General features: G+C 48.4%; 2 protein-coding genes across 2 annotated transcripts in view; one reads left to right on the top strand and one right to left on the bottom strand.

The window, feature by feature from the left end:
- The window catches only part of LOC142664394 (uncharacterized), a 43,344-nt gene extending 35,976 nt beyond the window's left edge, over positions 1–7,368 (bottom strand). The window contains exons 1-4 of the mRNA XM_075843466.1: positions 6,997–7,368; positions 6,127–6,505; positions 3,601–3,698; positions 3,327–3,435 (exon numbers count right to left, since the gene is read on the bottom strand). Of these exons, the coding sequence (XP_075699581.1) occupies positions 3,327–3,435; positions 3,601–3,698; positions 6,127–6,211 (292 nt within the window). The 5' untranslated portion in view covers positions 6,212–6,505; positions 6,997–7,368. The remainder of the gene's footprint in view (positions 1–3,326; positions 3,436–3,600; positions 3,699–6,126; positions 6,506–6,996) is intronic.
- The window catches only part of LOC142664324 (uncharacterized), a 251,955-nt gene that overhangs the window by 206,466 nt on the left and 20,557 nt on the right, over positions 1–24,932 (top strand). The window lies entirely within an intron of this gene.

Genomic DNA, 24,932 nt, shown 5'->3' with positions numbered 1-24,932 from the left:
CAAAAAGGCTGCTTCCTTAAGGGTATGTTCACAGGAGGTCATTACGTCCGTAATTGACGGACGTATTTCGGCCGCAAGTACCGGACCGAACACAGTGCAGGGAGCCGGGCTCCTAGCATCATAATTATGTACGACGCTAGGAGTCCCTGCCCTGCTGCCGGACAACTGTCCCGTACTGAAAACATGATTACAGTACGGGACAGTTGTCCGGCAGCAAGGCAGGGACTCCTAGCATCGTACATAACTATGATGCTAGGAGCCCGGCTCCCTGCACTGTGTTCGGTCCTGTACTTGCGGCCGAAATACGTCCGTCAATTACGGACGTAATGACCTCGTGTGAACATACTCTTAAGGGGTTAAGGAGGATCTGGAGAGGGGTTTTATACGGAAGTCCTAAGCACCAGCAGAAGCCGGATTCTACTTAGTCAAGAAAAATGACGGTTCTATGCGACCCTGCATTAACTACCGGGGTCTCAACCAGATCACGGTCAAGAACAGATATCCGTTGACATTGATTTCAGAGCTTTTTGACCGCATAGGAGGAGCTAGAAAAAATTCCAAACTAGATCTGCGTGGGGCCTACAACCTAATCCGGATTCACCAGAGTGACGAATGGAAGAAAGCATTTAACACCCGAGACGGGCACTGTAAATATCTGGTGATGCCCTTCGGCCTGTGTAATCCTCCCGGGGTCTTCCAAGAAATAGTCAATGACATCTTCCGGGATCTCCCCTATGTTTGTAATGTGGTCTATCTTGCTGATATCTTAATTTTTTCCCCAGACCCGTTGACTCATCAGAGACATGTCCGTCAATTTCTGCTGCGATTGAGGGAGAATCATCTGTATACCAAGCTGGAGAAGTGCATGTTTGAGAGGAGTTCTCTACACTTCCTGGGCTACATAATCTCGGACCAAGGTCTCAAGATGAATCCGTAGAAAGTAAAGGCCATACTGGAATGGTCACACCCTCAAGGCCTAAGGTCCATACAGCGTTTTCAGGGATTCGACAATTTTTACCGGCAGTTCATCCCGAACTTCTCACTGACATCTCCCATCTCTACCCCCACCAAGAAAGGCATGAAAGACAAGGTGTGGACTCCAGAGGGGGAATCCGCATTTAATAGCCTGAAGAGTGCCTTCACGTGAGCCTCCACCCTCAATCATCCTGATGTATCTCGACAGTTTTCGTTGGAGGTGGACGCCTCCTCTGTTGGTGGTGGTGCATTCCTATTCCAGAGAGGTTTCAAGGGCAAGACAATGGTTTGTGGTTATTACTCTAAACCCTTCTCTTCCGCAGAACGCAACTACTCGTTTGGGAGTTATTGGCCATCAAATTGGCCCTGGAGGAGTGGAGGCATCTACTAGAGGACGCAGTTCATCCCATCCTGATATTCACCGACCACAAGAATCTAACCTATCTCCAGACAGCCCAACGGCTGAACTCTCGTCAGGCCAGGTGGTCGCTGTTCTTTGCCCGGTTCCAGCTTGAGCTCCACTACCGTCTGGCTGAAAAGGATGTGAGGGCTGATGCCTTTTCCAGGTCGTTCGAGACAGAGGACACCATGGAGTCTCCACAAAATATTATTGATCCGTCTTGCATTGTCCCTGTCAACCCCCTGCAAGTTAGAAACATCCCTCCGGGGAGGAGTTTTGTGCGCCTGGCAGACAGAGGGAGAATCCTCCACTGGGGACACAGCTCCAGACTGGCAGGTCACGTGGGTACCCGTAAAACCTGAGACCTTTTTGCCCGTCATTTTTGGGGGCCCACGCTGCCCAAAGACATCATGGACTTTGATTCATCCTGCTCGGTGTGCGCAGCTAACAGGGTTGCTCACTCCAAACCTGCTGGGCTGCTCCAGCCGCTGCCTATGGCCGATGCTCCATAGCAGCATATAGCAATGGACTTTGTTACGGACCTGCCTCCCTCTGCGGGATGCAGTGCGGTCTGGGTGGTGGTGGACCGATTTTCGAAGAAGGCTCACTTCATTCCGCTGACCGGTCTACCGTCTGCTCCTGGACTGGCCAACCTCTTCATCCAACACGTCTTCCGCCTACACGGCTTACCGCGGCATATCGTGTCTAATCGGGGGGTTCAGTTCACCTCAAGTTTCTAGAGAGCCCTCTGTAAACACCTCAATGTCAAGTTGGACTTTTCCTCAACCTACTATCATCAATCCAATGGTCAAGTCGAGAGGATCAATCAGATCATGGAGAACTACCTACGACACTTCATCTCCAGACAGCATGATGAGTGGGTGCAGCTTTTTCCTTGGGCCGCGTTTTCGTACAATAACCATAAGAGTCCACACTCCTGACGGTGCGCTCAGTCTTTTGAATACTTTTAGGGGTGCAGATTTTAAATGGGATGATTTATGGGGGTTTCTAATATATAGGCCCCTCAAAGCCACTTCAGAACTGAACTGGTCCCTCAGGCTTTTGAATTTTTTTTGAAAATGTGAGAAATTGCTGCTAAACTTATAAGCCTTGGAACATCCTAGAAAAATAAAAGGACGTTCAAAAAAATATTTTTCTGCTGCTCTGCACTCCCAATCTTGCCAGCACACCACAGGCGCGCTCCCAATCTTGCCAGCACACCTCAGGCGCGCTCCCAATCTTGCCAGCACACCTCAGGCGCGCTCCCAATCTTGCCAGCACACCTCAGGCGCGCTCCCAATCTTGCCAGCACACCTCAGGCGCGCTCCCAATCTTGCCAGCACACCTCAGGCGCGCTCCCAATCTTGCCAGCACACCTCAGGCGCGCTCCCAATCTTGCCAGCACACCTCAGGCGCGCTCCCAATCTTGCCAGCACACCTCAGGCGCGCTCCCAACCCTCCTCATGTTCATACAATCTACAGATCTCCTGACTTGTGTGTCATACACTGTATGGGTATCATAACGGGGGATCCTCTGCATAGACTATGAAAGGGAAAAGAGTTATGATAACCATAGAGACAAGTGGAGGGGGAGGGGGGATAGTTGTATTACACATACAAGGAGAGGGAGACATACCATGGGACGACTTTGCATTTTGTTGGATTATATTTCACTATAGACTTTTATGTAACGTGGACGCCACAAAAAAATGTGCTGTGACGCCACGAGCCCCTATCAGCATTGATGTGGTGTTTAAGCGGTTAAACAGAGTTCTCTCAGACCCCGAATTCATAGATCACCTTGTAGAGAACTTCTATGTGCAGTCACAGCTCCCTCAAGTCCTGCACTATGTATAACACATTGTCTGACGTGTTACTGTAATGTAGAACTAAGGAGGAGCCCCACCTTACCAAACCTCCCAATTCACTTTCTAAATTCATTATTACTGACCTCTGGTAACACCTCCTGGAATTTCCTCCTCCACTTCACTGTTACACGGTTGATCTCCCCTCACCCGCTCTTCTTCATCCTCCGCTTTATTATTAGTCAGATCTTCCCCCTGATATTCACACATGTAACAATTCAGTACAATATAGCAGAGTGCGAAGAATCGAACAGATCAACATAAGAAACCACCAAAATCTATGACCCCATCTATGACCGCAGGACCAAAAATCTCCACACCCCCCTATATAGATCTGGTATAGGGCTCAGCTTCATCTACCTGATGATTCTCTGGGACATTGTGATTTTCCTCTGGACAGTCCTGGGAATACAGAGGACTGGGACATCTCTCTGGTGGATTTCTCCTACTGGATCCATCTGTAGGAAACACACAGTGACTGAATACATGACTACTGTATATCTGTCTAGATATCAGACACTTCTCTCTACACTTCTATGTTTACTGATCAGAGCCGAGATTACAATGTTGAGGTCCTCACTACCAGTGCCGATGTTCCTGCACCTTGTAAGCCGCAGGCCTAAAGTAGACTGTGACCTACCAGAGTGAACGGCGGGACGTTAACGACTCCCTGCTCCACCATAGTATTTAACTGTATCTGCGTCCTGTGGATGAGGATACACATGAAAGTGGCGGGACACAGGGCGCCTCTATATCGAGAGTTCCCTACAACCAAAAAAAACACTGTCTGGGTGTTACTTGATTATTAGCCTCTTACAGCCTGTGTACACCTCTGTAGGCAATATTGTCTATACATTATTAACCCCTTCACGACAGCCATACGGCTATATACGTTCCAACTGCTGATGCCCCGGGCAGTTGTCACATACATAAACGTTGGCAGAATGGAACAGAATTTAGTGTGTGCAGCGCTGCACTTTCATGTCTGCCGGCTCTCTCCACAAGTGCCAGAACATCTCCCCCTTGGTTTCATCAAACTTAGATGCCAAACCCCAGCAGATAGCACCTTAACCCCCTTGTAGAAAGCGTCACCCCCCCCTGTACACAGCGCCACACCCCCCCCCTCGCTGTACACAGCGCCACACCCCCCCCTCGCTGTACACAGCGCCACACCCCCACCCCCGCTGTACACAGCGCCACACCCCCACCCCGCTGTAGACAGCGCCACACCCCCACCCCGCTGTAGACAGCGCCACACCCCCCCCCGCTGTAGACAGCGCCACACCCCCCCCCCGCTGTAGACAGCGCCACACCCCCCCCGCTGTAGACAGCGCCACCCCCCCCTGTAGACAGCGCCACCCCCCCCTGTAGACAGCGCCACCCCCCCCCTGTAGACAGCGCCACCCCCACCCCCCCCCTGTAGACAGCGCCACCCCCACCCCCCCCTGTAGACAGCGCCACACCCGCCCCCCCCGCTGTAGACAGCGCCACACCCGCCCCCGCTGTAGACAGCGCCACACCGCCCCGCTGTAGACAGCGCCACACCCCCAGCAGGTCCGGTCGACATATATCTAATGTGTATGACCAGCTTAGCACACTGGTGGAAAGTGATGACTGGCAGTAACATACACCTGGTACGACTGCCCATCCTCCGCACCACAAGTGAGCGGCAGGTCACAGAATATGATTGTGTTGTTCCTCCCCACAAATGTGCCCAGATGTGTAAAGTAATGGCCCCCCACATCACAGATCTCTAGCAGCTGATCTCAAGGTCTGTGGGGGGCTGATATTAACCCCTTCCAGCATCGCTCCTTACATGTTCTGCACGGACAGGAGGTAAAGCAAGGAACGTGTGTTTGGAGCTCCGGCATCGGCCCCCAAGAAACGTCTGTCACATCCTCAGATTTTATCAGCAGGACCACAAAGGAAATCCTGTCAATCATTCTGAGTGGGCGGGGGATGCAGGACTCACAGGCTTTCTCTAGGAGTCCTGGCAACGTTTAGAAGGGAACCTGTCAATCATTCTGAGTGGGCGGGGGATGCAGGACTCACAGGCTTTGTCTAGGAGTCCTGGCAACGTTTAGAAGGGAACCTGTCAATCATTCTGAGTGGGCGGGGGATGCAGGACTCACAGGCTTTGTCTAGGAGTCCTGGCAACGTTTAGAAGGGAACCTGTCAATCATTCTGAGTGGGCGGGGGATGCAGGACTCACAGGCTTTGTCTAGGAGTCCTGGCAACGTTTAGAAGGGAACCTGTCAATCATTCTGAGTGGGCGGGGGATGCAGGACTCACAGGCTCTCTCTAGGAGTCCTGGCAGCATTTAGAAGGGAACCTGTCAATCATTCTGAGTGGGCGGGGGATGCAGGACTCACAGGCTTTCTCTAGGAGTCCTGGCAGCATTTAGAAGGGAACCTGTCAGTAGGTTTGGAGCTGCTGAAACCCCAGCATGTCGTTATGTAGATGGAGTTTAGTGTTCCAAACCTGCCCACGTCCAAACCCTCCGTTTCAGCAAAAGTAAAAGAAATTACAAGTTACTGAGTTCATCGGGAATGAGAGAATGAACATTACACACATGAAGCCGAGGACGGTGCCCCTCGCTTTACTGCGCTCGTACAGTGTGCTGCTCTAGGCTTCATTTGTACCAAGGACACTCTTTTATAATCTGTCTGGTGAATGGAGCGTTCTGGATTTATTGGACAAATACAGGAAACATAAGGATCTAACGTGATGTGAAAAGAGCAGAAATTGAGGAGCTCCTACATCACACGTCATTGTACACACGTGTATATGTACAGCACATGACGATATTAAGACTTCAACATGGCCGCCAGTGCCGGCCTGTGCCCACAGTAATGCCAATATATATATATATCTGTCTCTTCTCACCTTGTGATGTGCGCGGCCGGTAGTCCTCCATCATGACCTCCTCGTACAGATCCTTGTGTCCTTCTAGATACTCCCACTCCACCATGGAGAAATAGACAGTGACGTCCTGACACCTTATAGGAACCTGACACACACAATGATACAATCACCCAGACACCTCCAGTGCTGTTACTGTAGAATTTCCCAGCATTCCCAGCAGTGTCCCCTCTCCAGTCAGCAGCTCCGTCATCTTGTAGATCAGTTCTAAGATCTTCTTCTCATGTATCCGGGAGTGAGGGGGAGGCTCTGTGATGGGGCTCTGACTACTGCTCCATCCTCCTGACTCATGGATGATGGGAGTCGTACAGTCACCCGATGTCTTCTTCACTATTGTGTACTCCTGTGTATGGAGAGAGACACTTCGAGAACTGAACACAGTATTCCCCCCTCAGTAGAGAGAGGGAGATTGTGACCCCGCTGTATAGACCTCTAGTGACCCCACATCTGTAATACTGGAGACCTCACCTACAAAAAGACATTGAGAAAATAGAACGAGGCCAAAACTAAAAAGGAAATAATATTGGGGGGACTAGATGGACCATGTGCTCTCCTCCTGCCGTCATCTTCTATGTTTCTATATAGAGGTCATCCTGATCCTCCTGGTTCCTGGTCATTCTCATTGCTCTACAACATTACTATTGCTGCATTGGTGACATGACACATAACTGACCATATTGGTTGCTGTTCTTCAGCTTTTCTGCTGGTGGCTTCTTGACATCACTTGGAAGGTCTGGATGCTGTTATACAGGACACTGGATTCTTCCTATTACTTCCTATTATGTATTGTCCCTTCCCTATGTGGGACTTGTTCTAGAATGTAGAAAAGTTTACCTCTCCGCTCAACAGGTAGATGATCTCCAAGGTGAAGTCTAATATTCTTCTGCTCATCTCATTCCTGTCCTTGTCCATCCTTGGTGGGTCACTCAGGAGAAGGAGCGTTGTGGAGGAGAAGATGAGAAGTACTAGATCCTCCAGTTCTGCAGACGTCTTTATGAAGGAGAAGATGGAGATCATACAGGGGACAACATCATGTGTGACATACAGAACCTCACTTATTCATCATTGAGAGAAACATCTTCTCAGAGCCGTCACCACATGGAATAAAGGGGTATTCCCAACACTGACATTTCTCCCCAGGATACGCCAGAAATGTCTCATAGATGCGGCTCCACCTCTGGGTGGCCTTGTTAGGCGGTTTCTGTAACTCCTATAGAAGTGAATGGAGAGACACAATCTGCTCAGGTCCTCCTGCTATATAATATGCTGCCAACAGATCAGACTGGTGGTCAATGTGACAGATGTCCTTTATGAATTAATACACCCCTAATATAAGTTTTTACAGATATTAGAAGTTACCCCAGAGATCCTGGACCTTCAGAGACATCTACAATTCGTATTTATTACAGTATTCCCCTCTCCCTTGTAGATTGTTTTACCGGATAGTAACTTTGTTCACATCTGAATGACAGAAACTAACCACGATTCATGGAAACCGGCCGCCCAGTGTGTACGAATGGAAGGTCGCGGCCGTCCAGTGTGTATGTACAGAAGGTCCCAGCTGTCCAGGGTGTACGTACGGAAGGTCCCCGCAGTGAAGTGTGAGGAAGCAGCATGTATTGTGCGGTGTGTGCAGGATCTCTGCATTATCTTATCACTTTGCAGTCACATCCTACACACAGACTTCTGTAAAGTGTGACCTGTCCTCCGCCTTATACATTACTCTGTGCTCCTCCTTCTAGACCCGTCCTCTGCTTCTACATTACTCTGTGCTCCTCCTTCTAGACCTGTCCTCTGCTTCTACATTACTCTGTGCTCCTCCTTCTAGACCTGTCCTCTGCTTCTACATTACTCTGTGCTCCTCCTTCTAGACCTGTCCTCTGCTTCTACATTACTCTGTGCTCCTCCTTCTAGACCTGTCCTCTGCTTCTACATTACTGTGCTCCTCCTAGACCTGTCCCCTGCTTCTACATTACACTGTGCTTCTCCTTCTAGACCTGTCCTCTACCTTCTACATAACTCTGTGCGCCTCCTACTAGAACTGTCCTCTGCTTCTACATTACTCTGTGCTCCTCCTTCCAGACCGGTCCTCCACCTTCTACATTACTCTGTGCTCCTCCTAGACCTGTCCTCTGCTTCTACATTACCCTGTGCTCCTCCTTCTAGACCTGTCCTCTGCTTCTACATTACTCTGTGCTCTTCCTAGACCTGTCCTCTGCTTCTACATTACTCTGTGCTCCTCCTTCTAGACCTGTCCTCTGCTTCTACATTACTCTGTGCTCCTCCTTCTAGACCTGTCCTCTGCTTCTACATTACTTTGTGCTCCTCCTTCTAGACCTGTCCTACGCCTTCTACATTACTCTGTGCTCCTCCTTCTAGACCTGTCCATCACCTACGACACAGTAGACCACACCCTCCCGATACAAATTCTCTAGTCCCTTGACATCACAGACTTGGCCCTCTCCTGGATCTCCTCATACCTTACCAAATAAACATTAATATCTCACACTAGCACACCACCTGGTCGTCCCAGCCTCTGTCTGTTAGTGTCCTATGACCCTTAGTCTTCTCCATCTAAACTTTTGGTCAAATTTACCGCTCTGGTCTTGATGTTCCCTCCATGCTATCTAGAGTGTATAACATTTATCTCCTCCTTCATCTCCCGCTACCTAAAGATCAACATGGAGCAAACTGAATCATCTTTACCCCATTTCACTCACTCCCCTCACCAGAACTATCAATCACCGGATTTTATATTTCCGGTGATTGCGCGGTGTGAGGGGTTTATATTCCCGGTGATTGCGCGGTGTGAGGGGTTTATATTTCCGGTGATTGCGCGGTGTGAGGGGTTTTATATTTCCGGTGATTGCGCGGTGTGAGGTGTTTTATATTTCCGGTGATTGCGTGGTGTGAGGGGGTTTTATATTTCCGGTGATTGCGTGGTGTGGGGGGGTTTATATTTCCGGTGAATGCGCGGTGTGAGGGGTTTTATATTTCCGGTGATTGCGCGGTGTGGGGGGGGGTTATATTTCCGGTGATTGCGCGGTGTGAGGGGTTTATATTTCCGGTGATTGCGCGGTGTGAGGGGTTTTAAATTTCCGGTGATTGCGCGGTGTGGGGGGTTTTATATTTCCGGTGATTGCGCGGTGTGAGGGGTTTTATATTTCCGGTGATTGCGCGGTGTGAGGGTTTATATTCCGGTGATTTCGCGGTGTGAGGGGTTTTATATTTCCGGTGATTGCGCGGTGTGAGGGGCTTATATTTCCGGTGATTGCGCGGTGTGAGGGGTTTTTATATTTCCGGTGATTGCGCGGTGTGGGGGGTTTTATATTTCCGGTGATTGCGCGGTGTGAGGGGTTTATATTTCCGGTGATTGCGCGGTGTCAGGGGTTTATATTTCCGGTGATTGCGCGGTGTGGGGGGTTTATATTTCCGGTGATTGCGCGGTGTGGGGGGTTTATATTTCCGGTGATTGCGCGGTGTGAGGGGGTTTATATTTCCGGTGATTGCACGGTGTGGGGGGGTTTATATTTCCGGTGATTGTGCGGTTGTGAGGGGTTTATATTTCCGGTGATTGCGTGGTGTGGGGGGTTTATATTTCCGGTGATTGCGCGGTGTGAGGGGTTTTATATTCCCGGTGATTGCGCGGTGTGAGGGGTTTTATATTTCCGGTGATTGCGCGGTGTGGGGGGTTATATTTCCGGTGATTGCGCGGTGTGAGGGATTTTATATTTCCGGTGATTGCGCGGTGTGGGGGGGTTTTATATTTCCGGTGATTGCGCGGTGTGGGGGGGGGGTGGTGGGTTTATATTTCCGGTGATTGCGCGGTGTGAGGGCTTTTATATTCCCGGTGATTGCGCGGTGTGAGGGGTTTTATATTTCCGGTGATTGCACAGTGTGGGGGGGGGGGGTTTATATTTCCGGTGATTGTGCGGTGTGAGGGGGTTTTATATTTCCGGTGATTGTGCGGTGTGGGGGGTTTTATATTCCGGTGATTGCGCGGTCTGAGGGGATTTATATTTCCGGTGATTGCACGGTGTGGGGGGGGGGGGGGTTTATATTTCCGGTGATTGCGCGGTGTGAGGGGGGGGTTTTATATTTCCGGTGATTGCGCGGTGTGGGGGTGTTTTATATTTCCGGTGATTGCGCGGTGTGGGGGGTTTTATATTTCCGGTGATTGCGCAGTGTGGGGGGTTTTTATATTTCCGTGGATTGCGCGGTGTGAGGGGTTTTATATTTCCGGTGATTGCGCGGTGTGGGGGGTTTTATATTTCCGGTGATTGCGCGGTGTGAGGGGTTTTATATTTCTGGTGATTGCGCGGTGTGAGGGGTTTTATATTTCCGGTGATTGCGCGGTGTGTGGGGGTTTTATATTTCCAGTGATTGCGCGGTGTGAGGGGGTTTTATATTTCCGGTGATTGCGCGGTGTGTGGGGGGTTATATTTCTGGTGATTGCATGGTGTGAGGGCTTTTATATTCCCGGTGATTGCACGGTGTGAGGGGTTTTATATTCCCGGTGATTGCACGGTGTGGGGGGGGGTTTATATTTCCGGTGATTGCGCGGTGTGAGAGGTTTTATATTTCCGGTGATTGCGCGGTGTGAGAGGTTTTATATTTCCGGTGATTGCGCGGTGTGGGGGGGGGTTTATATTTCCGGTGATTGCGCGGTGTGAGGGGTTTTATATTTCCGGTGATTGCGCGGTGTGAGGGGTTTATATTTCCGGTGATTGCGCGGTGTGAGGGGTTTTATATTTCCGGTGATTGCGCGGTGTGAGGGGTTTTATATTTCCGGTGATTGCGCGGTGTGAGGGGTTTTATATTTCCGGTGATTGCATGGTGTGAGGGGTTTATATTTCCGGTGATTGCGCGGTGTGAGAGGTTTTATATTTCCGGTGATTGCGCGGTGTGGGGGGGGGGTTTATATTTCCGGTGATTGCGCGGTGTGAGGGGTTTTATATTTCCGGTGATTGCGCGGTGTGAGGGGTTTTATATTTCCGGTGATTGCGCGGTGTGAGGGGTTTTATATTTCCGGTGATTGCATGGTGTGAGGGGTTTATATTTCCGGTGATTGCGCGGTGTGGGGGGTTTTATATTTCCGGTGATTGCGTGGTGTGAGGGGTTTTATATTCCCGGTGATTGCGCGGTGTGGGGGGGGTTATATTTCCGGTGTGAGGGGTTTATATTTCCGGTGATTGCGCGGTGTGAGGGGGGTTATATTTCCGGTGATTGCGCGGTGTGAGGGATTTTATATTTCCGGTGATTGCGCGGTGTGGGGGGTTTTATTTTTCCGGTGATTGCGCGGTGTGAGGGGTTTTATATTTCCGGTGATTGCGCGGTCTGAGGGGATTTATATTTCCGGTGATTGCACGGTGTGGGGGGTTTATATTTCCGGTGATTGCACGGTGTGGGGGGGTTTATATTTCCGGTGATTGTGCGGTGTGAGGGGGGGTTTTATATTTCCGGTGATTGCGCGGTGTGGGGGGTTTATATTTCCGGTGATTGCGCGGTGTGGGGGTGTTTTATATTTCCGGTGATTGCACGGTGTGGGGGGGGTTTATATTTCTGGTGATTGAGCGGTGTGAAGGGTTTTATATTTCCGGTGATTGCGCGGTGTGAGGGGTTTTATATTTCCGGTGATTGCGCGGTGTGGGGGGCTTTATATTTCTGGTGATTGCGCGGTGTGAGGGGTTTTATATTTCTGGTGATTGCGCGGTGTGAGGGGTTTTATATTTCCGGTGATTGCGCGGTGTGGGGGGTTTTATATTCCCGGTGATTGCGCGGTGTGGGGGGGGGGGGTTTATATTTCCGGTGATTGCGCGGTGTGAGGGCTTTTATATTCCCGGTGATTGCACGGTGTGAGGGGTTTTATATTCCCGGTGATTGCGCGGTGTGGGGGGGGGGGTTTATATTTCCGGTGATTGCGCGGTGTGAGAGGTTTTATATTTCCGGTGATTGCGCGGTGTGAGGGGTTTTATATTTCCGGTGATTGCGAGGTGTGGGGGGTTTATATTTCCGGTGATTGCACGGTGTGAGGAGTTTTATATTTCCGGTGATTGCGCGGTGTGGGGGGGGGGGGGGGTTATATTTCCGGTGATTGCGCGGTGTGAGGGGTTTATATTTCCGGTGATTGCGCGGTGTGGGGGGTTTATATTTCCGGTGATTGTGCGGTGTGGAGGGGTTTATATTTCCGGTGATTGCGTGGTGTGGGGGGTTTATATTTCCGGTGATTGCGCGGTGTGAGGGTTTTATATTTCCGTGATTGCGCGGTGTGAGGGGTTTATATTTCCGGTGATTGCGCGGTGTGGGGGTTTTATATTTCCGTGATTGCGCGGTGTGAGGGGTTTATATTTCCGGTGATTGCGCGGTGTGAGGGGTTTTATATTTCCGGTGATTGCGCGGTGTGAGGGGTTTATATTTCCGGTGATTGCGCGGTGTGGGGGGGGGGTTTATATTTCCGGTGATTGCGAGGTGTGAGGGGTTTTATATTTCCGGTGATTGCGCGGTGTGAGGAGGTTTATATTTCCGGTGATTGCGCGGTGTGAGGGGTTTTATATTCCCGGTGATTGCGCGGTGTGAGGGGTTTATATTTCCAGTGATTGCGCGGTGTGAGGGGTTTTATATTTCCGGTGATTGCGTGGTGTGGGGGGTTTATATTTCCGGTGATTGCGCGGTGTGAGGGGTTTTATATTTCCGGTGATTGCGTAGTGTGGGGGGTTTATATTTCCGGTGATTGCGCGGTGTGAGGGGTTTTATATTTCCGGTGATTGCGCAGTGTGGGGGGTTTTAGATTTCCAGTGATTGCGCGGTGTGAGGGGTTTATATTTCCGGTGATTGCGCGGTGTGAGGGGTTTATATTTCCGGTGATTGCGCGGTGTGAGGGGTTTATATTTCCGGTGATTGCGCGGTGTGAGGGGTTTATATTTCTGGTGATTGCGCGGTGTGAGGGGTTTATATTTCCGGTGATTGCGCGGTGTGAGGGGTTTTATATTTCCGGTGATTGCGCGGTGTGAGGGGTTTTATATTTCCGGTGATTGCGCGGTGTGAGGGGTTTTATATTTCCGGTGATTGCGCGGTGTGAGGGAGTTTATATTTCCGGTGATTGTGCGGTGGGGGGGGGGGTTTATATTTCCGGTGATTGCGCGGTGTGAGGGGTTTTATATTTCCGGTGATTGCGCGGTGTGGGGGGTTTTATATTTCCGGTGATTGCGCGGTGTGAGGGGTTTTATATTTCCGGTGATTGCGCGGTGTGAGGGAGTTTATATTTCCGGTGATTGTGCGGTGGGGGGGGGGTTTATATTTCCGGTGATTGCGCGGTGTGAGGGGTTTATATTTCCGGTGATTGCGCGGTGTGAGGGAGTTTATATTTCCGGTGATTGCGCGGTGGGGGGGGGGTTATATTTCCGGTGATCGCGCGGTGTGGGGGGGGGGTATATTTCCGGTGATTGCGCGGTGTGAGGGGTTTATATTTCCGGTGATTGCGCGGTGTGGGGGGGGGGGGGTTATATTTCCGGTGATCGCGCGGTGTGGGGGGGGGGGTGGGTGTTTGTGGGGTGAGATGTAGATTTTGTGGGTGACATTTTGGGGACTTTTTATTCCCTATGTTGGAGAATCGCGGGGACCATAAACAGCGACGTTCACATGTGAATTATTTCTGCCGGTTAGAACTTGATAGTTAATAATTTGGATAATAACGGATGCGGCGATTACGTTACTTATTTTTAATATTTACATCATTTATTGTAAAAACAAATCATAAACGCACTACAATGTCTTACTCTGGTGACCGGTCGGCATCGCGCACTTTCTTCGGAGGACAGAGGAAGCCGCTATCTCTTAGGCCTCATGCACACGACCGTGGTTTCCGTGGTTCCTGCGTGGCCCAGGAGCCGGGACCAAGGAAAGAACGGGCATGTGTTATTACGGCCGTGTTCTGCGGTCCAGACTCTGAGAAAATAATGGCCACGGCCGTGCATGAGGCCGAACTGATCAGAAGCCGCCGTCGCTATTAGTTACGGCATCTGAGGGGTTAAACGGCCAGGATTGCGCTGTCTCCGGTCTTGGCGGTTGCAGGCGGCGGTCAGAAGTCGTGTACGGTGCCGGCTCCGCTCCTTCTAGTGTGACGCCGCACGTCCAACAGAATACTATAGATCTGATGTCACCAACGGGTTAAACCTCCTGTATTTCATATTTACAGCACTAATAATAAATAATAATCACCAGCACTGTGCCGGACAAAAACGCACCAAAACCGGACAGAAACCACCTCATGTAACCTTACCTTACTACGGCATCATGGGAAATACACGGAAACAGCTGAAGGACCTGTGATGACGTCACCACCATGTGACCGGGACATTTCTCCGCCTCTCATGCCACGTTAGTCTCGTCGCAGGCCCTTCATACAGGCTCAATCTCTCCACTGATAGGCTCCACCCCTTCTGATCTGGTCATGTGGTGGTGACGACGTCATCACAGCTCATTCATCCACCACGTCTCTCCTCCACTGATAAGCTCCGCCCCTCCGGCTTGGTCACTAGGAGGTGACGTCATCACAGGTCCTTCATACAGCCTCAATCTTTCCACTTCTAAGCTCCGCCCCTGATGCCGCAGTCACGTGATCCTGATATAATCGCAGGTGTTTCATACGTCCTCAATCTCTCCACTGATAAACTCCACCCCTTCTGAAGTGGTCACGTGGTGGTGACGTCATCACAGGTCCTTCAGCTATTGCCTTGTATGAGGCAGAGAGCAGCGCTGGTCGGGTGTTCTCTCTGTTATCAGTCACCCCTGTATGAGTGTGTATACAGAGAGCTGTCAATCATTGAGTGACCCCGCCCACTGGACTCCTAGCCGGGATGTAACCCCTCCAGTGCCGGCCTCTTTGGGGTAAGTTGTTATTTCGGATGTTTTGTGGGACGAGTCGTGTTTTGTAATGACATAATATTCGGGACATACAACTTATTCACTGACTTTTATACATTTCTTGTTCATGTTGTTCACCGTGCGGTTTAAGGGAATGTTCACACGTAGCGAATCCGCGTTATAAATGTGATATCCTGCGTGTTTAGAATCCGCAGCGCCGGTTAACCCCTTCACCACCTGGCCAGCTTCTGTTTCCGGTCCCCCCTCCGTCTTCTCTGATCTATAACGTTTTTATTATTCCGTGGATGGCGCGGAGTGAGGATTAGATTTTGCGGGACGAGTTGTAGATTTTGACATTTTCTTTAGACCAATAAACAGCGATTGTAGTGATTGTTTGTCTTTTATTGTGTTGGCCGTGCGGGTAAATAACGTTATATCGTAACTCTGACTTTTACGGACGCCGAGATTCCAGTTTTGTTTATAATTATTTATTTTTTTGTTGCTTTGGAGAAAAAATGGTAAATGGTTTTATTTAAAAAAAAAAAAAATCTAATTTTTTTTTTTTTTTGTACAAAACTAAAAAGTGTGACTTGTAACAGATTGTATTCCTGGAGGACGTGAACCGGTGCTGATCACATCGCTGGGACAATCCACTGTAACACTAATACCGCAGTATATCGTGATTAAGTTTAAGGGGTTAATAGGAGCAGAAAGATGGCGGGCCTACATTACCCCCCAGGTTGCCATGACAACCATCCATACCCCGTGATTGCATTGCGAGGGGCCGAAGAGCTGTCAGAGAGGACCCCCCTGTCCTAAAAGCTTAGATTCTGCAGTCACTCTTGGTCGCAGCATGTAAATAGTTAAATGTCCAGGATCGGTGCTCTCTCTGATCCTGGCGGTTAGTGCGAGGTGTCAGCTGTAATACACCCGCAGCGTGTGGAGCGGCCTCAGCCTGTAAACCCGCTCCATACTTCTCCCCCCGCACTATGACGTTCAGTGTTGTCATGGGGATGGCCGCCTTTGGACATGACTGATGGATTTCTGGCGTCTTTCTTGTTACTATCTAGAAGAGGTTTCTGTATTCGCACCATTAATGTTGTACAAGCGACATATTGACCCTGACATTGTAGAGAGCGGATAAGATAAATGACGTGATGTGTATAATCTATATCTGTCTTACTAGTGACACCCCGTTATCTGTACAAGACCAAGAACTATTTGTAGCTCTGTTATAATTCCAGGATCGGCTTTTTATGACCACGGTGGAAATAACCTTCAGTGGTGAGACAAGTCTGACTCCGTATTTCACTCTCACATAAACTCGGGGGAGACGTTGTCCTCGTGTTGGGGTCTCTCTGGAATAACTCGTACACCATCCCGAATAATGTCATCCAGTCCTGACCGCAAATTGGAAGACACTTTACAATAATGTTTCTGAGCTCCTTATACTTCACGCTGAAAGAAGTCGGAAAATATCATCATTTATAAGTGAAATAGTTAATAGTTTATAGTTCAAAAACATCCAGAATAAAACGCTTTGTAAGGGGAAGTTTTTTTTTTCTTTCTCTTCACAATTGAGATTGAGAACTCATCATTACTCCACAATCACGGGGTGAGGACGATCTCACAGAGGAGCCCCCTCCCAAACACTTAGGTACCTCAGTTGCTATTGACCTCAGCATCGAAGGGGTTAAATGGCTGTAATTGTAGTTCTCTCAGGTCTCTGGCCTTTGCAGCAGGTGTCCGGTCTTCTCTATGTCATGTGAACAAGTCCTGAGCAGGAAGGGGTTAAAGGGATCCTGTCATCAACATCTTACCTGTTAAACTAGCCTGACCCCTCAATGGCCGCAGCTGTCCAGAGTTCGTTCCTGTTCTCTTCTTTCCTGAAGTCCTCCTCTGTCAGTAAATATAGTCGTTTAAACTTTTCCCGCCTTTTATGGTAATTATTTTTCCCTCTGGGATGCAGCTTCTTAACCACGCCCACTGCCACCACCTGTCCAGCCCTGACTGGCTAAGGAGCTGTCAATCAAAAAGAAGGAGGTGGAGTCCACTCAGATGCTGGAGGAATGAAAACCTGACTCTTTTCAGATGAAGATTTGACTCTTTTCTGCTCATTTGCATACGGCGTGGGACCACTGAAAAATGGAATACTAAAGGTACAGAACTTACTTAGAACATATTTATAGCTTAGATGACAATGATTTTTCACCCACTTTCACCAGGTATTGCTGGCTTTATAGCTAAAATGCTGGTGACAGGTTCCCTTTAAATGAGTAAAATACAAGTTTATAGTGAATCTTATCCCACAAAACAATGTATCACTCTGCTCCACTCCACCTGCGCTGTAACATGATGATAAGAGATCACACTGCATGTTCCCTATATATAATGTCACCTCAGCTGCTGCAGAACCTCACAGTTCATATCAAACACTGACTGCATAGTGTGCACCACGTCTTGTCAGATGTCAGCAATGTCTCCCCGGTATCCGCCATGTGTCAGGTTGTCAGGAGTCAGGTCTTCATTGTCTGGGGGGGAAATGTCTTCATTTTACTCTTCTCACCTGAGAGATCTGCCATAAATGTCTGATATATGGGGGTCCCACCTCTATGTGGAGAACGGGGGTCCCCCGACCCGCTTGGTGGAGAATGAATGGAGAGGTGACCACACATGTGCACGACTCTCTCCATTCACTTGTATAGGAGTTCCAGAAACAGCCGAGCACGGCCAGAGGTGGAGCCGCATCTATCAGACATTTCTGGCATATCCTGGGGAGAAATGTCCGTGTTGGGAATACCCCTTTATTCCATGTGGTGACGGCTCTGAGAAGATGTTTCTCTCAATGATGAATAAGTGAGGTTCTGTATGTCACACATGATGATGTCCCCTGTATGATTTCCATCTTCTCCTTTCTTCATAAAGACGTCTGCAGTACTAGATCCTCCAGTTCCTCCAGTTTTCTCATCTTCTCCTCAACAACGTTCCTTCTCCTGAGTGACCCACCAAGGATGGACAAGGACAGGAATGAGATGAGCAGAAGAATATTAGACTTCACCTTGGAGATCCTCTACCTGTTGAGCGGAGAGGTAAACTTTTCTACATTATAGAACAAGTCACACATAGGGAAGGGACAATACATAATAGGAAGTAATAGGAAGAATCCAGTGTCCTGTATAACAGCGTCCAGACCTTCCAAGTGACGTCAAGAAGCCACCAGCAGAAAAGCCGAAGATCAACCACCAATATGGTCAGTTATGTGTCATGTCACCAATGCAGCAATAGTAATGTTGTAGAGCAATGAGAATGACAAGGAACCAGGAGGATCAGGATGACATCTATATAGAAACATAGAAGATGGCGGCAGGAGGAGAGCACATGGTCCATCTAGTCCCCCCAATATTATTTCCTTTTTAGTTTTGTCCTCGTTCTATTTTCTCAATGTCTTATTGTAGGTGAGGGCTCCAGTATTACAGATGTGGGGTCACTAGAGCTCTATACAGCAGGGTCACAATCTCCCTCTTTCTACTGAGGGGGAATACTGTGTTCAGTTCTCTAAGTGTCTCTCTCCATACACAGGAGTACACAATAGTGAAGAAGACATCAGGTGACTGTACGACTCCCATCATCCATGAGTCAGAAGGATGGAGCAGTAGTCAGAGCCCCATCACAGAGCCTCCCCCTCACTCCCGGATACATGAGAAGAAGATCTTAGAACTGATCTACAAGATGACTGAGCTGCTGACTGGAGAGGTGACACTGCAGGGAATGCTGGGAAATTCTACAGTAACAGCACTGGAGGTGTCTGGGTGATGACTGTATCATTGTGTGTGTCAGGTTCCTATAAGGTGTCAGGATGTCACTGTCTATTTCTCCATGGAGGAGTGGGAGTATCTAGGACACAAGGATCTGTACGAGGAGGTCATGATGGAGGACTACCGGCCGCGCACATCACAAGGTGAGATATAAATATATAATTTCCAGTACATCCCTCATGACAGCACCACAGGAGGTTGCCCTATTGACCTCTGTAGGGACAGGAAGACAGAGAGGTTAAAAGGCCCCTCCCACCACCCACTTGCCAGTGTTCTTCCTGTCCCTACAGACTCAGGAGCAGAGAGACATCGCTCCTGTGTTACTGCAGGGGGGAAGAAAAAAAAACTCTGACAGGGGGCAAGATCGGGGGGTCCGTGCACTCCCCCTTCTCTTCCCCCTAAAGCCTAGGCTAACACCCCTCTAACGAGAGGTCCCTTAGCTCCCAACCTAAGACACCTACCAGAGGAATCCTAGGCAGGGTTCTATTAGTGTGTGGGGTTCGGGATTTCCAAGCAGGCTTCGGCCTGGCCGCGTGACCGGGCGGGAACCGGCAGCTCCATAGGTTGGACGCATCGGCAGGGTATCCTCGCTGCGCCGCATAGCAAGCCTCAGTCGCCGGCTATGAGCGGCTGCACCTCAACGAATAGCCGACCGGAAATGATGTCAGGCTACTTCCGGTCCGCGGCCATCTTGGAAGGCGGGAAATTAAAAACGCCCGGATTTAAAGGGACACGCACAGGTATGTAGTTAGAGCTGATACCTCTAACTTGGATTGATTTTGTGGATTGCATTGCCTGTTACCTGTCGCGGTATGGAACTTCCTCGTCCTAACGGAACTCCAGATATGTCCCAGGGTCACGTGAGTCTCACCCTTGGGGTAAAGGTTATGACTCCTTATGTATGCACACCATACTTTACCTACCTTATGTTTTCTCTAGGATAAAGATTCCTCTCAGAGACAAACTGATAAAAAAAAGGTTAAAAAATGTGCGACTTGTGCAAAAAAATTGCCAGAGTCACATAGGAAACAATTGTGTCAGGATTGTATTTCAAAAATACTAAAAGAGGAACAACCAACGTTTATGTCTGAACTCAGGGCTATGATTCGTGAAGAAGTGGGTCAGTCAGTAGCCTCCCTCGCCCCTCCTCAAGAAACTCCCTCACACTCCCGGGCAAAAAGACCACGGATTGAAGTGGATCAAAAATATTGTCCTCCTTCTCAGGGGTCTGACTCTGAGCAGGAGTGTTATTACCTATCAGAGGGTGAGTTAGAAGAAGGAGAGGAACTCTTGCCTTCAACTTCATCCACTCAAGAGGAAAAAAAAAAATTCTCTTCCGAGATGTCTGATACCTTACTTCAGGCAATACGGGAAATCATGGATATTCCCGAAGAAGACCAACCACATACCATCCAGGATGAGATGTTTGGGGGTCTAACGGAAAAGAAAACAAAGGTTTCTCCGGTAAACGAAAATCTCAAGAGAATGGTGACAACTGAATGGGAGGATTCAGAAAAAAGGCTCTTTATTTCAACAGATTTTAAAAACAGACTTCTCTTTGATCCAGAAGACACTAAACCTTGGGATGAGATCCCAAAAGTAGATGTCCCAGTAGCCAGGGTTGCTAAAAAAACCGCAATCCCATTTGAAGATTCCTCTCAGTTGAAGGACGCCATGGACCAAAAGGCAGACGGGCTACTGAAAAGAGCGTGGGAATATTCCTCTGCTTTGACCTCGACTAATATCGCGGCCACATCAGTAGCAAGAGCAATGTTTATATGGTTAAACCAGCTGGAGACCCATTTGATGATGAAGACATCACGACAAGACCTATTAGAATCTCTACCCTTACTAAAGATGGCAACTGGATTCTTGGTAGACGCTTCAGCGGAATCTATTAGATTTGCTGCCAGGAATGGGGCTCTCTCAAATGCTGCTAGAAGAGCATTATGGCTCAAAACGTGGTCAGGAGATACGAAGTCCAAGAACAAATTATGTTCTATCCCGTTTACAGGGTCTCTGATGTTCGGTCCTCTCCTCGATAACATGCTGGAGAGTGCAACAGATAGGAAAAAGGGGTTTCCTGAAGAGAAACTAAAAAAAACCCCTCAGTTTGGGAGGTTTCGCCAACAGAGGGAACCTACCTTACAGAACTACAACGGGAAAGGGAAGTCCGGTCGCTGGAGTTACCCCAAAGGAAGAAGGGGTCGGGGATATCTCCTTAACGCCAATAATTCATTTCAGCCCTCAAAGCATTGACACCAAGAGCGTGGGGGGAAGACTCCTACAATTTTATCCCAAATGGTCGGGAATAACCCAGAACCCCTGGGTTCTAAAGATCATAGACGAACGGTACAAAATAGAATTTTCCTCCGGAGAAATTTCTAATAACCCAGTATTAAGCAAAAGACCTTCATCAGATCCTTATCTGGGACATCCAGAAACTACTCAAATTGAGAGCCATTACTCCAGTTCCCCACAACGAAAAATTCAAAGGCCACTATTCAAAAATCTTCTTAGTCAAAAAACCAAACGGTTCCTACGAGACAATAATCAACCTGAAGGTCCTAAACAAGTGGGTGAAATATCGAAAGTTCAAGATGGAGTCTATCAGATCGACTATTCCTCTAATAAGGGAAGAGGCATCAATGTGTACGATCGATTTAAAGGATGCGTATTATCACGTTCCTATCCACCCCGCTTACCAGAGATTCCTCAGATTCGCGATTCAGAAGGGTCCTTCCATTCTCCACTTCCAGTTTGTCTGCCTCCCCTTCGGCATTTCCTCCGCCCCCAGAATTTTTACAAAAATTATGGCAGAGATCATGGCATTCGTAAGAAGTCAGGGCATAGTAATTATCCCATATCTAGACTACTTCTTGTTGACAGCAGATACTCCGTCTATCTTAGACAGTCATCGGTCACAGGTTCTTTCCCTACTACAGGAATTGGGATGGATAATCAACTTTCAGAAGTCAAGTCTTCCTTCCCAAAAACAGAAGGTCTTCTTAGGAGTACTGCTAGACTCCTCCCTTCAACATTCCTTCCTCCCAAGAGAGAAACAAATACTCCTACTGGCAGAAGTAAGGAAATTCTGGGGGAAAGACGCCTGTTCCATAAGGGAATGTATGCGGATGTTGGGAATGATGATGTCTTGCATCCAATCTATTCCATGGAGTCAATTTCACTCTAGACCCTTACAGAATCTGATCTTGTCCCAGTGGGATCGAAAACAGAACTCCCTGAATTCAAGAATTCAAATTTCCGAGACCGTGAAATCATCCCTCCTGTGTTGGCTCTGCACAAACAACATAGACAAGGGAGTCCCTGGAGAATGGTCCCTAAAGAGGGAAGTCTTTCTGTCCTTAACCCGAAGATGGGGTTATCCTGTTTGCCACAAGGAAAAACTCCCAAGTAGAGATTATTCTTCTCCCTAAATCTCAGAGACAACCCATTGGGAGTAGATGCATTGTCCCAACCCTGGGACATGGATCTGGCCATACCTTTCCTCCGTTTCCTCTAATACCAATGGTATTAAGAAAAATCCAGGAAGATTTGACAAAGCTCATCATTATTCTTCCCTATTGGCCAAAAAGAAGTTGGTTTCCAATCGTAAAATACCTAGCGTTGGAAGACCCTATCATGCTCCCAGTCAAGGAGAATCTTCTCTCCCAGGGTCCCTTATTCTTTCAGGGAATAGAAACTCTGAAGTTGTCAGCCTGGATCCTGAAAGGCAGATCTTGAGGAACCACGGTCTGTCAGATGAAGTAATTTCAACTATCTTATCAAGTCATAAAGAAGTTACCTCAAAAATCTATCAAAAAATTTGGAAGAAATTCTGTTCCTGGCATGGAGACCCAGGACCAGACCCCTTTTCTCCCAAATTTGCGAAAATCCTAGATTTTTTTACAATCGGGATTCAAAAAAGGGCTTATCCCTAGTACCTTAAAAGTACAGATTTCAGCCTTAGGTAATTTTTTTAACACTCCTCTGGCTGAACATCGGTGGATCAGAAGATTCACTCAAGCGGTCTCTAAACTGAAACCTTCCCTAAAGAAATCAGTTCCTACCTGGGATTTGAATGTAGTGTTAACGACTCTTTGTGAGCCCCCCTTTGAGCCGCTCGACACGATTAGTATGCATTTTTTAACTCTAAAAGCTGCATTCTTAGTCGCTATTACTTCAGCAAGAAGGATTGGAGAAATCCAATCTCTGTCAGTCATAGAACCGTACCTAAAAGTACAAGAGGATAAGATCATCCTTCCTTCTACCTTCCTTTTATCCAGATCCAAAAAACCAACAAGAAGAAAAATTCCATTGCCTGGATCTCAGGCGAACAATTATTCAGTATCTGGATAGAACCTCCTCCTGGAGACAAGATAAAAATCTATTTGTCCTGTTTGGGGGAAAGAATAGAGGAAAGAAAGCCTCAAAAGGCTCTCTAGCGAGATGGGTAAAAACCACCATACAAGAAGCCTACAAGTCCCAAGGACTATGTGCCCCAGAAGGCATCGGAGCCCATTCAACAAGGGCAGTTTCGGCATCCTGGGCAGAAAGAAGAGAAGCCTCTATGGACCAAATCTGCAGAGCTGCCACTTGGTCAAGCCATCATACGTTTTACAAACATTATAGGCTCGATGTTCTGTCCGAGACGGATTTAAGTTTTGGACGGAAAGTCCTTCAATCCGTAGTCCCGCCCTGAGCATTATAATCTGGTATTGCTCCTGTAGTGCTGTCATGAGGGATGTACTGGAAAATAGCAATTAGACCTACCGGTAATTGTATTTCCAGGAATCCATCATGACAGCACCATTACATCCCTCCCTTATTGAATTCTGATTTGTGCATTTAACATGTCAGTTATTAACCCTAGAAATAAAATAGGGTTGCATCCATCCTGGTGTAGTAATTGAAAAACACTGGCAAGTAGGTGGTGGGAGGGGCCTTTTAACCTCTCTGTCTACTTGTCCCTACAGAGGTCAATAGGGCAACCTCCTGTAGTGCTGTCATGATGGATTCCTGGAAATACAATTACCGGTAGGTCTAATTGCTATTTTTTATATTATTAGTTTGTTGTTGAATTTTGTCATGTGCAGTATATACAGACATGTGATTCCTGATCTCTGATTGCACGTTCCTCGCTTTGCTGCAGTGCTGCACTAGGGGATAGTCACAGATTTGTTGTAGAAGTTTCCATATATCTGAATGTTGTAGTTTCTGCAGCAGGTACATTCAGCTGAGATGGGCAGTGACTTGTGTGTGAACATAGTCTTATATAACCAGTGACTGATCTGCGCTGCTCTTATAATCTCTCCAGCTGAGTGTAAAGTTCTACCATGTGTGAACAGCGGACATGACAATCATGTGGAAAGATGTTCTGCAGCTTCAGTGTGAGATCTAATACTGGGGTCTTTTCTTCTGCACATGGATGAGACGTTCTCCTGGTAGACACTTCATTCTGCACTTACACCGTCACCTTTATGTCCTGGGGCAATGTTTTCCAACCTGTGTCGCTCCTGCTGTGCACAACTACAACTCCCAGCATGTCCTGACAGCCTCCGTTATTATTGTCCTCCGTTCCCCCATAACTGCATGGAGTGCACATCTTTACACTGCAGTATACAGAGGTATTGCCGTGTCGGGGGGATGGGGGGGGTGTATTCCCCACATGATGAGACTATTGTTGTCCGGGACCCTCTTCTGTGTCATCATGTGGGGTATACACATCCGCAGCTTGGTAATACACATCTCCATACTGCGGTGTGTGATAGACGTGTGGTCCAGGGAGTGAGCGGCTGCCTCCCCCTCCTCTCAGTACAGGGGGCGAGGTGGGAGCATGCTCACTGCACACTGCTGTATTACATAATGGGGTCACCCCCCCCCCTATTCTCTTATGTCCAGTGCTTGCTGTCCGGCATTCTATAGAGCTGTCGCTGGCAGCTCCAAACAAACACTTTATAGAAGATGTTTGACCCCAGAACATAAGTTAAACATTAGACTAAAAATATGCTTAAAGTGTAACTAAACGTTCACCAGACTTCTGACGTCTACTGAGACCCCCACCGATCGCTAAAACGAAGCGGCAGAAGCGCT

Source organism: Rhinoderma darwinii, chromosome 1 (assembly GCF_050947455.1).
Source record: "Rhinoderma darwinii isolate aRhiDar2 chromosome 1, aRhiDar2.hap1, whole genome shotgun sequence".
Taxonomy (NCBI): domain Eukaryota; kingdom Metazoa; phylum Chordata; class Amphibia; order Anura; family Rhinodermatidae; genus Rhinoderma; species Rhinoderma darwinii.
Note: the sequence above shows the minus strand (reverse complement) of the source record. Positions and strands in the feature narration are given on the sequence as shown.